The sequence below is a fragment of the Pongo pygmaeus genome, chromosome 11 (assembly GCF_028885625.2).
Source record: "Pongo pygmaeus isolate AG05252 chromosome 11, NHGRI_mPonPyg2-v2.0_pri, whole genome shotgun sequence".
Classification (NCBI taxonomy): Eukaryota; Metazoa; Chordata; class Mammalia; order Primates; family Hominidae; genus Pongo; species Pongo pygmaeus.
The window spans coordinates 61683964-61698672 of NC_072384.2; the positions used below are offsets into that span (position 1 = coordinate 61683964).

At 37.7% G+C, this 14709-nt stretch overlaps 1 protein-coding gene across 2 annotated transcripts in view; it reads right to left on the reverse strand.

The window, feature by feature from the left end:
- Positions 1-14709, reverse strand: part of FAP (fibroblast activation protein alpha) — a 73317-nt gene that overhangs the window by 18105 nt on the left and 40503 nt on the right. For both annotated transcript variants that reach the window (XM_054478196.2, XM_054478197.2), the window contains 7 exons: positions 14300-14404; positions 14131-14201; positions 11819-11872; positions 9999-10123; positions 5938-5985; positions 917-1015; positions 369-438 (listed from right to left, as the gene is read on the reverse strand). In XM_054478196.2, coding sequence (XP_054334171.1) covers positions 369-438; positions 917-1015; positions 5938-5985; positions 9999-10123; positions 11819-11872; positions 14131-14201; positions 14300-14404 — 572 coding nt within the window. The remainder of the gene's footprint in view (positions 1-368; positions 439-916; positions 1016-5937; positions 5986-9998; positions 10124-11818; positions 11873-14130; positions 14202-14299; positions 14405-14709) is intronic.

Genomic DNA, 14709 nt, shown 5'->3' on the forward strand with positions numbered 1-14709 from the left:
GATTCCACTAAATGTATTCTATTCCTTTATTTCATTTCTAACTCAATTACATAAGATGTGAAGATGATTTACAATATTTTTTTGGCTGCAATTTCTCTATCTCAAAGGTATTCTGACACATTCGGCAAATTGCCATACAAAGGAAATTTAACACAGCAAATGCAAGCAAGTCCAGCTAAAATCTCAAAACTTCCTCAATCTATTTTAAATAGCCATATTTTATTTACTCTGATTAGTTGAAGAATATATAAAAACAGCATCAATAGGAACTGTTACCAAGGAGAATGGTTCATTCTATTTCATAAATGTGTATTTCATCTAACATATTTTCAGTAAATAGTTTTTACACCAAAGAAAATATTACATACACTTGAATTAGCAAGGGGTACTTCTTTGATCTGTCAAATTGAGGAGGAAGAATCATCTTGTACCATAAAGCTTTGAGGAAAAAAAAAGGAGAAAAATCTTCATTCCACAGTACTAGTAGCATCATTTATTGTCTTTAATAACAATATATGCCACAAAATCAATTTTCAACTACTAAATTGTTAAGAATTTAGGATATATTTAAAAGTAACTTTATTAAATTTTTGTGTTAAATGTATAAATGACTAGAAACCTTGAATTACTATTTGTTCTAGAAGGATACATTTTAAAATTAAAATTAGATAAGCTCTTTTTAAAAAAATGTCAATGTGGAAAGGAAGCTATTGAAAAGGTATAAGATCAACCATGTTCACAAACATATTAAAGATATTTAGTAAAAGAATTGTTACAGTAAGATTATTTTAAATGAAATCCTGTAATATTAATAGATCACAGAATTTGCACTGTAACATTCACTCTATGCTTTTTTAAAAGCAAGAAAATTGCTCAGCTTCATATCTATAAATGAGAAGTTTTTAAAAGATCTTACTAATTTCATCTACTTCAAGTTTCTTAATTTCCTCTTTAGGCAGCTGGATATTTTTCAAAGCATTTTCCAATTCCTTGTTTTCTTCCAGGATTTTAATTTCTGAAAAAAGTTAAATGTTCATTTTTAATCAAAGTATTTCCATAAACAATTTTTTTTCCTTAAAACTCCTTTGACTTCAATATGGGTGAAACTGAAACTGTGAAAAGCTCGCTTAAGAAGTGAAGTTTCATACTGACAAATGTATTTATAATCCAGCCTTTAGAGCAGATATAAGCTTATGAAGGACATCACATTTTAATCACTGTGCCTTTAACTAATTCTAATAGCATCAAAACACATTTTGAGCAAAAATCACAGGAGCAACAATGTTTATTCAGTCACGTTTTCCCATCTAAAGCTGTTTTGTTTTTAAGTTTAAAGCCATGACCTAAGCAGGTGATATTTCTTTTATCATATACTTAAAAAAATGTAGTGGAAATACAATCTGGATTGCTGGGGCCTCAAATTTAAAATAATGAATTGTGTAATTCCAAAATTTGTTTTTTAATTTTTAATGTGTAAAGTTGAATATTATTTCTGTGATTTTTTAAATCTTTCTTTCTTACACTTTCCTGTTGTACTTGATTAATAAAGGATATTCTCCTGTTTTTGGAAATTGAATTAGTTGTATGCTATTCTTTCAGATCCTTTCTCTCAAGGTAGTGATATATCTGAGTAAGACAACAATATATATTGTGTATACACACACACACACACACACACACACTATGCTCTTTCTCTGTCTTAAATCTTTAAAAAATCTAAAACCTGCTATTTATACTTGAGCTCAGTTATATTTCACACCTTAATATTTGAAAGGGAACAAATCCATTGATCTCTTGAATCTGTAGATTGGTAATACATGCAAATAGGTTTCTAGCAATAGAGGGCTTTTTATAGACTTTATTTTGAACCTGGGATTGACATCAGTATCTTCTAGAGAAAAGTTAGCCTTTCAAATAATATGTGGAGTTTTAGCTTTATATTTTAAAAGAGGGGCTGGATGACTTGTGAGGCATATTTATTGCTACAAAAGATGTCCATGGACTTCTTGTTTTTATGCCTTTTTGAAAGAGTGGTCTCTGAAGAGAGAGAGCTGGAGGAGTGCTTGTAACTATACTAAGTTTGCCAAACCACTTCTCTTGTAACTCTCAGTTTTCATATACTCATGGCATTTTGCTCCAACATGTTATATTTAATCTTAGCACAAGTATAGATGTTTTGGGTATGATTTGTATAAGATACATAATGAATTTCACATTAACTTTGGGTAATCCATCAGGGAAGAGATAATTGTGACACCTTAAAAGTTAAAACCAAAAAAGTAAAACGAATACACAATTCTAAGTACAGTAGAGCCAACTCTTCATTCTTGCATGGATTCTGTTTGTGGAGCTGCCATCGATAAAGAGACTCCTGTGTGGATCAAGCGCACAGAGTGGCTGATTGATTGACTGATTACTATTTGTATTATTTTACCACAAGCACTGGAAGTGGGAGACAGTATCCGGGTGCTGTCACGTGCTTATGGCTTTGACTCCTTCTTCATTCTATTCTTAGCTATCGAACTTTTCTGATACATGACTTAATGAAATGCAATATTTAATCTAAATGCTTTTATGGTTCAGAGTTGTGTTTTTATGGATAGTGAGTGGGCAATTTTTCCACCTCTTGGAGCACAGACAGAATCTCACAGGGGGCAGTGGGGAGAGTGAGAGGTGGCAGCTGGGCTTCTCAATAAGGCTGTGCATTAAAAACCCATAACCTAGCAAGGGGAGTACAGGTCAGACCATACATTTTACTTTCTTTCACCCATCACTGTATACTCAGTACCAAGCACACACAGCACCTAGTATCTGGCATGTAGTATCTGCTTCCGCATGTATTTGTAGGCTCTTCATTGTGATGAAATTGAGTTGTAACAATGATGGATCTTATACTTGATTTCTGTTTGAATTGTTTTAAAATCCCATATTGCTGATTAAATTACGGGAAGAATCCATGGAAAGGCTGATTAATAAGGGCATGTCATGAATTGGTTAATTTTAATGAGCATTTTCTGTGCCCAAAGCAACTAAGCTTTAACTGGGCCCTCCCTGACAATTCCAGCTATTCTGGATTCCCACAGAATCTGGTTCGAGTACTACCTGCTATTTTCAAATAAACTTCCCTCTCTTTGCAGGGAAAATGAAGCCACTTCACTGTGTTCCAACTTTCATACAATTATGCCAACAATTTCTGTATTCTCTCCCATCGCATCACAAGAGATTAATCCCCTTACCTGTCTCTGACCTTCTTCCTCTCTCAGCTTCTTAGGGACCTCCCTCCTCTATGTTTTCCTTGCATTTTTTCTGCTGATTTCCTCTATCACATCCACTCATACTCAAATGTTTATCCTCTTTCAAAAACAAAATTAAACCTACATCAATCTTTTACAGCCATCATCCCACCAATCCCCTCTTCTCATCACACTCAGACTGACTGGAAATACTGTCTTTTTAAACTTACTTATGCAGTCCTAATTTTGCTTTAATCTGGCTTCCACCTCCACTGCTCCACTGAAATGGCTCTGACCAAGCTAATGTCAATCTCCCTCTTGCTAAGTCCATTAATTTAGAGCAAGTCTTCCCTCACTCTCTGCAGCATCTGGTACAGCTGATTATTTCCTCCTCCTTGAGCTCTTCTCCTCCCCTGCTTTCCACCACACCATACTCTCAAGTTTATCCCCCTCCTTCTGTTCCTTCTTGGTCTCCTCTCCAGGCTCATTTTTCTCCTTCCATTTCTCAAGTGTTGATGTTCCACACAGTTTTGTTGTAGGCTCACTCCCCACTAACCCTATCCACTCTTGTTTGGTCCACTCGGCTCATATCATCCACTTCCAAGGCCTTAGTTACCACATGCTCCATAAATTAATGACTTTCATCATTATCTTCAGTCCAAACTGATCTTCTGGCATCCAGATCCAAAATGATGTCACTACAGAGCAGCTCCACTTAGATATCTCATCAGTGCCTCAAGCTCAACATTTAAAACAAAATTCATCATCCTCCCAAAACCTGATCTCCACAATGACTCCTCTATTTCAGTAAAAAACCATTAGTATCAAGCCAATCATCCAAATAGCATCATCACCTACTTCATATTCATGAGTCTTGGGTTTGTGGTAGTTATCATTAGTAAACATTTCCTAACCCCCCAAACCCAGATGAGCTTCTCTTCCTGTGTGCTTCCAGGCTTTCTGTAGTTCCCCTATCTTAGAACTTACCCCACTGTATTGTAACTGCCCATTTCCATGTTCATATTCCCCACTCATCTATAACCTCCTTGAGGACAAGGACATCGTCTAACCCAGTATCTCTTTATTTTATAGATAGATCCAGGACCTAGCGCAGTGCCTGGCTTAATGTGGTAGAAGTTCCATAAATATTTGTTGAATGAGATTGCTGACACCAAATGCAATGTAAATAAGAGACACAGCATCTGCTCCAAAACAGCAGCTGAACATTTACTATTAAAAATACAAACTTCCAAGCATAACTTAAGACGCACCACATTAAAATCTTTGGGGAAGTCCTGGGAATCTGTATTTATAATGAACATAGGAGAATAATTTCACATTAGGTTAGTTGTGGAACTGTGTTCTGAAAGAATTTGAATTCTGTTTTTTCTGTTAGTGCTTATTTACTTACATCTGACACATCTGAGGGTTACCTATTTTGTAAATAGTGAGTGAAGTAATAGAGCTTCAAAATCAGTACAAAGATCTGCCAGGAATCTAACAAGGATCTCAAGAAAGTAGAAATTCATGCTACGGAAAAAGAAAGGCTGGCTATTATTTTGCAGTCTTGATAAAATGAGAATTATGCACTGATGGTGATTTCTATTACAACAAAACCTTGTCGACTTGAAATCAGTCTCACTGACTAAGAAATATAATACGTTATTCTTAAAAGTATTTCCTTATTAGACACAAGGTTTCAAAAAAACCTTAAAATGAAACTAAATTCACAGTCCCATTATCACAATGCCTGTCCTGTCCAGAGTTCCCAAATTGATTCTGTTTTTTTTTTTTCTTGTTATTTTCACTTACACTTGAGCCATTGAGCTGACAGCCAAAGTAATCCCCAGGCAGTCTCCTGACTTGTCACCAAAGCTGTCCAGGGACAATCGCAGGCATGAGTGCTGAAGAAAGTGGCATCTGCCTCATTGTCCCTGGCCTCCAACAACTCCAACCCTATAATGTTGTTTAATAGTAAATCAAAAGATAATGGAGAGCCAGCAGGAAGAGTATCAGAGCAATTAGACACTTGGACAACTCTGCTGCGAGCAAAACTGGTCGTCTTTGAGATGTGAACTATTTTGAACCAATATCACAAATACAGGATAGAGGAGGACTGTCTTGATAGCAGTTGAAAATGGAAAGAGCCTCCAAATTTCAGGGCGTTCATACGTGGCAACAATGTGATGTAGCTGTTAAAAAAAGCTGGCGTGACAGTCACCCTCTGCTCTGAACTGAAGAAGTTACATGTAGAATTTGTTTCCAGTTTGGGATGTTACCACACACACACACACACACACACACACACGCAAACAACCCCCTACCCCCAACCCCTGAGGAAAAAAAAAAAAAAAACACCCTAGGGATTCTATTTTGGAAGGAAGATCGTACTGAATGTGCTAAGTTTTTTCCCAATTCTAATCTGTGCTTTTTATAAGGCTGATTGGAGAAGATAGAATTAAACCCTCTGATATAACTCATCTGTGTTATGCCAGGTTCTCACTGAAAAGAATTATTAAATTTCATGGGATCATATTTGACCCAAATAATATCCAAATCTGTGCAATAATAAGTGATGTGATAACAGGATTCCATCGCAGTTCCCCTTGGTGGTGTGGAGAAACTGTCCTGCTTTCTTTAGCGGAGCATCACAGAGAGTTCAGGATTACTTGAGACAAGATAGATAGCATGCAAGAGAGAGTACCTTGATCAGTGCGTCCGTCATGAAGGGTGGAAATGGGGATGCCTGGGCCTGTATGCAGGATGAAAACAAAATCATGGCTTAGTGTTAAAATAACAATTCGTTTTCAAGATGGGCTGCTGGTAGTATTTGTGATTAGTGTCAAGTGCCAGTACATCTTTTAATTCTGCAGCTATTTTTTTCCCCATAGAGAAGAAAACGTCACTTTTAAGTCACACTTAAACAATACATGAGATCAAAGCCCACTCAAAGAACAGCTGTGAGAGAAGCCTTGCCTGTGCACTTTTCCAAGACTAATCCTGAATCGTTAATATCTAATAACACAAATGCACCCCAGAAGCTGCAGTGACAAATGGCCTTCTGGGAAGATGTCATGCTGTATTGGGCCAGTTTTGGCTGTGTCTTTATTATCAAACAACCTTCACCAGTATCCAGATTGTATTTTCAATCTGGCTTCTTGGTTCAATGTTCAGCTTATTTAGATGGGTAAAATCGAGTATTTTTTCCATGGAGTAATACATGCAGAAATCTATATGGTACATACTTCCTTTTAAAATATGCTGTGGCAGGTCCCTGGGAAGCAGTCTTGGAAGGAGGTTTCTGGGGGTGGTATTGGGATGCACACTTGCGGGGGAAGGGGAGGAAGAATAGGGCAGGGAAGGAAGGTGGATGTCACTGCTGTCACATAGAGACCCCTAGATAGCTTGTAGAGTTGTCTCCAATGGGGCAACAAGGCTGACCTTTACCCCCTAGCATGGAGGTTTACCCCCTAGCATTGGATGTGGCCTGGGAGAAGAGAAAACTCCAGTGTGGTTGGGGGGAGGTAGGGTTGGGGGGCGTGTTCATCTGTAAGTTGTCAGCCACTAGCACTCTCAGTAGCTGAAGAAATTACTGAGTCAGTCCTGAAGATGGGGATGAAGGGATCTGGCTGGCACACCAGTGTCTACTACATATTCCAACATGCATTCAGCTTCTCTATGCAGAAACTGGCCATTTTTAGCAAGATCTACAAATAATTAAAAACAAATTATTCCTTACTTGAAATACAGGATCAAATAATGTCTGGAAATATACCTTTTAAGCATAAATTTGCTCAGTCAGTAGGTTAAAATCAACAAATGTGGAGGTTGGAGGTACATGTTCATTTGCCACCCCACCCCTCCAGGTAGGGTGAGGATGCTACCTTCTATGTGGAGGGAACCCATTAGAGTAGCATGCTTGGCTCATGCTAAGCAGAGGAGAAATGAATTTTTTGTAGAGTTCTGAGAAGACTTGGGTATGAGTAGCTCCTTCTGTCTTGCTTCTGGCATCTTTCTGCCTGCAGAGAACATGCTTTTGATCTGTTCCTCAGTGCTGTACCTGTGCCAGTGCCAAGCCCCATGGAGGAAGATGGTGGCTGCCCTGTCATACCCATATTTGTGTAAGTATAATTCTGGGATGCAACATTGGGAAACCACACAGCTTTACCACATTTTCCAACTAGCCTTTACAAGTAAAGAAAATATTTTGGTTTCCTGCCTGAATCGTAGTCTAATTTGGAAATGAGGAAAAAGGATAGTATTTATTAGGCTCCCTCAAGACTCAAAAGTTCCTGTGTGGAATCTCAGAATTTTATAGAATGTTATTGCAGAGATTTTCATTTTGGCCAGTTTTTCATCAAAGTTATGAAAAAGGACAAATACACATATTACATTTTCAGCCAGCATGCAAAGAAATGAGACATGAATATAAATTTCTAGACTCTAATCAACCAGCATCTACCCTGTGGAATTTTCATGGGTGTGTAGTTTCAATAATGGAAACTTGCATATCTTTTTTTTTTTTTTTTTTGACTAAAAAATGAGACAGATAAATGACTGACTGTATTTGACACTGGATGAACGTGTGATACTAGTGGCCTAAACATCAGTCCTTGAGAAGCCTACCTTGCATGCTTTTGTTCCATCAGCATCATCGATATAATTTTACCTGTTTTGATCCTATCATCTGGGACTTACTAACCATCCCTCGGGAGAGTTTGAAGTTACATAATGAGGCTTTACTCTTAGTCCTGAAGGGAAAGATTTCAAGGTTTTTCCTATGATGGCGCAGTGACTCATTTTACTGGAGCTTCAAAAACACCAGACGATGTGATGCTTCCCACACAGTATATTTTTTGCTAAATGGGAAATTACCATACTGCCGAGGAAGAGTGAGTGGTGGAAAAGTCAGGCGATTCAAGTTCTAGAAAGGACTCTTCCACCAACTTTTGATGAGAGCTTAGGCTTTTATTCTTCATCTCTTTAGTGGGCACACAGGCTCAAGTAGATATTAGGAAGACAAAGTAATATAAAATGTGAGATAGTGCCTTCCAAAAACATTAAAGCATTATACAAATGCAGAATGCATACAACTATAAATGCATGGATGTAAATGTAGTGTCACTGATGCATTCATCAGCAAATGCATCAGCATAAAACCAGTTTTTTTGGTAGACTTTGCAAGGGAGAGCAATGTTACCTCATATCTATGTTAATTCCACAAACATTGAATGTCTATTATGTATTAGACATTCTTCTTGGTCTTAGAAATACAAAGATTAAAACAAAGTAGCCCCTGCCTTCCAGGAGAAAAAGATAGATAAACAGATGACTCAGTATAGTTAGCTCAATGATACTATGTGCCTGGCATGTAAGCTTTCAATCTATGTTGCATAAATACATAGCTTAGGTTGAAAAATGTTGCATATAACTTGAGAGGGACATTTAATGTATACCTTTAAATGCCAGTAACTACAATCAGCACATATGGTCATGAACAACAATCCCTTGACATTTCAAAGATGCCACTGACCAAACATTTTATGAAAGTGTTATTTCAAACTGACATCTTTGTGCTATCTTCAAGGGAGAATTTGGGTTAAAATGCTTATTCATGTCCACAGTCAAATGAGCTGCAGCTCAGGTTCAGGGGCCAGGTGGCTGGACTGAGGGAAGTGGCATGTTAGGGTAGCCTTCATTCTGGTTCCCTTTATGGGATCTTCAGGGTCTCTGCAACTGAAGAGGGATATCAAGCAGTCAAAGATTCCATTTGTTCTTTAAGCCACATACCCCTACCAGGGGAGCTGATACCAAAACAGGAGGGTAGCATACATTTTGTAATATCTTTTTCCAAGTACTCTAACTCCCAGCCCCAAATTAGGAATAAGCTGGAGGGAGGTGACAGAGATTGGAGAATTAGAGATTCCCAAGTCAGTTTTCCAAATCTCCATAATGACTACTTAAATCCCAATATATTTCATTGATCTATATTGGCCTCTTAACCTAACCTGTTTTATTGTTTGCCACATGCTTAAGATATAGATAAAACGTTGTGCATAAAATAAAATTATATGGGTAGAAATTATTCATTAAATGTACGTATGTCCTAAACAACCAGGAAATGTTTTGTAGATTTTATTACTTACGGTTTGTTATATTTGATGCATTACTTACAATGTTTTCCAATTTTAGAAAGGACATATTGAGTGACAAAGGTTCATTTTCTATCCCCATTGAAACTACAGTTTGAGGAATGATTGACTTCCGAGGTGGGCATCTCGGGTTTCCAATCCATTGTTCATTCCCCTGGCTGTGAGAGTTTGATATTTCTCTGGGCAAAGGGGGCCGAAAGTCCAGCAACCATTTTATCAGAGAACATTTCTTTTTTTGCTATTGCTCAAATCTTGCGAAGGCTAGCTGATAGGTTGCCTCTGCATGCAATCTCAGTGCTGTGGAATGTGGTGGTTAAGAGCATGGGACTTAGAGGCAACAGACCCTTGCTTCAATCCTGGCTGATGCTTAGCTGCAGTGTGGACCTTTTGGCAAGTTACCCTGTTTCCTTAAGCTCTGTTTCCTCAGTTGCAAAAAAGTGAAGATAATAATACCTTCCTATCCTCCTCTCATTTTTTTTCTATAAGCACAAGATAAGATTCTTACATATAACAAATACTCATTAACTGTAGCTAAGAATTGATCAGATAGAGGTGAGGAGGATGACAACCATGCCTGTGGGGATGGTGTGCTTATGTGAGGTCCGTTACCTACCGTAGCAGACAAGTGCATAGTACTTGGCGTAGTCGCTGAAACTTGCTGTGTAATATTGGCACCTTTCTTTCCTTAGATGGCAAGTAACACACTTCTTGCTTGGAGGATAGCTTCCAATGCTAATTCTAGAGGGAAATGAAAATAAAACTAAGCTGAAATTTTGAGATTGTATTTATCAAAATGTACTACTCCATGTAAAGTGACTAATTTACATATTGACATCAAACCCACTCTATTTTTCTGTTGCCAATATCATTTAAAGTAAAGGGGAATCACAGTATTTTGATGTAGCTTGATTTTTGATCCATCTTTGCCTTAATAGGCACAAACCTTGAGGAAGAAGCCCTATGTGGTTTCCCTGGAGTGGGAGAAATATCTAACACCTCAAATGGCAGTGAGGTAGTCACTTCCCATAACCATTCATCTCTTACACTTCACAAAGTGCTTGAGAATGCATGGTTCTTCATCTTTCTATCTCTCTGTTTCCACCCCATGGCAAAACATAGAAAGAAAATCTGGCAGTATCACCAAGAAGGAGTCCCTGTTCTTACCATATATCAGGATGGGGAAATTAATAATAAGCAAATTGGAAATAAGAAATCACAGTTCTAAGTGCCTTCTGTGCCTTCATTCCTTTCAGCAGAAAATTTGGGCTCACAGAAGCTCAGGCTGGGAATGCCCCCTCCACACAGTCTACACAAGCAATCTGCACTGCCCACATTGGCCCCACACTCACCCTGCAGAGTCATCTGTGTGGTTCCTGAACACGGTGATTGGCTTCAATACACAGACTCAGGGACCTTATCCTACACCCTCAGAATCAGAATTCCATGTGGAGGAGTTTAGAGGATGTCATGCCAGGGTCTGGACAGGTCAGGACCCCATGGTGGCTGTCAGGGTCTCCTGTGCCACCTCTGAGTTTCTTCTGCTGCTGTCCCTGACTTTGCCTTGGGCATGGCAGAGAATGGCCAGGCCAGAGACATTGCTGGACCCAGAGAGTGATTCTTTTTAACACATAAAGTAAGATCACGATCCAGGCGGGAACAGAGGAATATGACAGAGGGAAAATTTCTTATTTCCTCTGTTGGGGTTAGTATGTTAGCATATGTCCCTATTCGGGTGTAACTTTGGAAACACTAGGGAGGCAGTTAACAGCAAGGGCTCAGAGATCAGCATGCCGAGGTACAAATCCTGGCTCCAACAACATTATCTACTTCATGGTGCTGTAGGAATTAAATGAAATTACATATGTAAGTCAGATTAAAAGGTGCCTGGCATATAATAGACTACCAGCATGTGGTAACTATTGCTTTCCTTTCCACATCCAGAAAGGGCTGTTGAGGGCACCATTTCAGTCATCAAGGGAACAACTGGACTGAATTTAAACAATAATATAGGAACAGACATGGGTGGTGCCAAAGTGAGCCAGAGTGAAGGAAATCACATCTTATCAGAATAAAAACAATGCCTGGTTCATACTAGGTATTCAACAAATGTGTGTTAAATAAAGAAATGTCCTCAATTACCTCTATGTGTAGTTAAAGTGTTTAGTACCAAAATAGTATTTAGTATTAACGTGAACATTAGAATTTCCTGTTTTTTCCTTTTGAAAACAGATATTTTGAATTGGCTAGCACTTTGAGAGTGTGTGTTTTGTATACTGATGTAGTATACCCATTCTCCAAATGTTTTCTCTCAATTCATAAATGATTTTTATTATGTGCCACACTTTAAAAATATTTTGCATCTCCTGGGGATGATGACTTTTTATATTAAAATATCAGTATATAGAAATACCAGAATGAATGGACATAAATTACCTGTAGATGTTTCTTCTTCCAGGGTAATCTTCAAATTCATTGCTAGAATAAAACCTGAAAATATGTTCAGAAATTATTAAGTATTGATAAATAAGTGATAATAGGATTGTTAGTATTGATACTAATATAGTATCAACATAGGTAAGCATTCATCTATTGAAACTATTCATTGGTGCTTAGGTACACAAATAACTGCTGTTCATAACTGAACTTTGCGTATTTATCCTGGCTTCCACATCATCAGAGGAAGATTAAATTATGCTGAATACTGTTTTTATTATAAGTATATTATATTCTGATTCATTATGAGCTGTGCAAAATAAACTAGGAAATTTTATTAATATCATACCTTGCCTTTTTTACGATTAAGAACAGTTTACCTGTTTCTCTGCACTATGTTATTTGATTTTATCTGTGATTCTGAACACACCTTGAATTTATTTTATAGACACCCTGTCAATAGATAGGTTTGCTACGAATTGAGGATATCACACTGGATACCACACACAGGGCATGTCAATTTAGCCAGATGCAAAACAAGTCATAAGAGAACATGCTTGTTACTGAAGTATCCAGGTTCTGATTCCAATCTGTCTTAAAATAGCCATGAAGTGGGAAATTCAGTTTCGTGACATGGTTTTTATTCTGCTGTATGTTCATCTGAGTATCAGAAACTGTCATTACTTTTCCCCCACAAATGTGAAAAGTTTGGGATAACCGAAGTTTGGTTGAATTCTCGGGACAATTAGGCAGTCCAGTTCTCGCTATATCCTAGGTATCATGAAAATCTTATTAGCACCAAGTAGAAGACAAAAGCAATGGAATACAACTCGTTTATAGTACAAAATTTATCTCCTAAACTAACACCTTTCTATGCATCTTTACTAACTTTGCGTGACTCCCATCATCCCTTCCCTTGCCCTCCCCACATCATCTAAAACTCTCTGTGAATAAAGGACTCAGGATCTTTCCCCAACAGCCCCCGGCCACTCCCTTGTTATGTGGAAGCTTCCCTGATTGTCTCCCTCTCTAACCCTTGCAGCCGGGTCCAGTTTGTCTCTTTTCTCTCTCTTTTTCCTGACAGTCACCCTTCACCAGTCCTGTTTAGCCTCCATCTGTTTTTACCGTCTACTCTGTTGTCTCTTCCATTTAGAGAATGTGTATTGAACTCCTCTGTGTCAGGCGCTGTGCTAAGTGCTAAGGACGCAAAGAAAGAAGGAGGTGCAGTTTTGTCCTCAGAGCATCTATTACATTGCCACTATTCTAGTTCAGGCCTCTTACGACCAGAGCTGGGGCTCTCCACTTCAGTTTTTCCCCACCTCCTCAACACATCATGCCTGAAATGAATCTCCCACCTGTTTTGAACATGTCACTCCCTTTTACTCTAGTGATTTTAATGGCTGCTCCAAAGAAAGTCCAAACACCTTTGCCCTCCATTCAAAGAATTCCAAAGATTCGTAATAGATTTCTGACAGGCTTTTATTCCATGAGCCTGGACTAATGGTCCTCACCTTTTTGCTCCTAGAATTTCAGGTAATAGCTGGCAGATTTTCAGTACTAAGAGAGGATCCCTAGATGCAGATTGTATTAGAAATTAGAGAAATAAAGTATACTTTTTTGATTAGATCAATTTTATCATAAAAGATTATTTGAAGATGGTTTATTTAAATAGTATGCAGAATGGACTGAAGAGGAAAGAACTGTAAGAAAGCAGTCCCATGTTCAGGTTGATAATAACAGCCTTAGATTTAATGCTTTAGGATTGAATCCTAGTCTGCTACTAACTAACTGTGGCCTTTGGCCAAGTTAATTAAATTTTATGAGTATCCCTTTTCTCATCTGCAAACTTAGGATAATCATTTCTACTTTACAGTATCTGGTACACAGTAATTGCTCCATAAATGATAGTTGTTATAAATAATAATGTTAAACTTATATAACAATGAATCACTACAAAAGATGCTCCATATCTATGGGCTGCCCTCCAGGGAATTTTGAAACTTGTTCATTGCTTCAAGTGCTGAAGGGTAAAATTTGCCTTTAGAACCAGTTATTATCTTAAAATTTGTATACTTTTTACATAATTACCTACCAAATATCAGAAGAGAAATTATCACCTACTGAAGACTTTTTTCCAAAAGGAAATCATTTTGGCTAGTTATTAAAAATGTGCAATCATAAATGAACTCACAACTGTCTGAATTATAGAGTAACAAAAATCTTCTTAACTAAGATAGTTGGTACAGTATCATTTATGTCCATCGGTGCCAATTAAAACCTGAATGGTGCATCGTGCTTCGTGCAATACTTACAGTGAATCCTGTGTTACTCTGAATATATTTATGGCCTCCCACTTGCCACTTGTAATTTGAATAGCATTTTCCTATAAAAAGACAAACATTATGTTGTGTGAAACTGAGCGTTATTTGAGCAACCTCAAGTGAATGATCTTTGAGGAGATAAATCTTGGAAGGAACGTACCACAGTGTCTTTGATATAGTGAATATGTTTGTAGCCATCCTTGTCACTAAATATTTTGTAGTATGAAATGGCATCATAGCTGAAAGCTGGTGTTGAAACAAAGAACTGAAAAAAATTAGCAGAGGTTATGTTCAAAAGACAAACCAAACTAAAACCATAGATTTTGTTTTAATATATAAAAGCGATGTATGGTCATAGTTATAGGAATCAGAATGTCTTGCCTCCTCTGTCTTCTGTCATTCACATCTGAAATCCCATTCTTTCAGATAAACAGCTTATGTAGTGATTCTAACAGGCACTTGAACATTCCGACCACTGCTTGGCTGCTACTGCATACCCCTGGATTTACAATGCTTAATTTGACTAAATTTCTAAGTCGAAGGTTATGTGGTTTGAAACGGAGTTAAAAG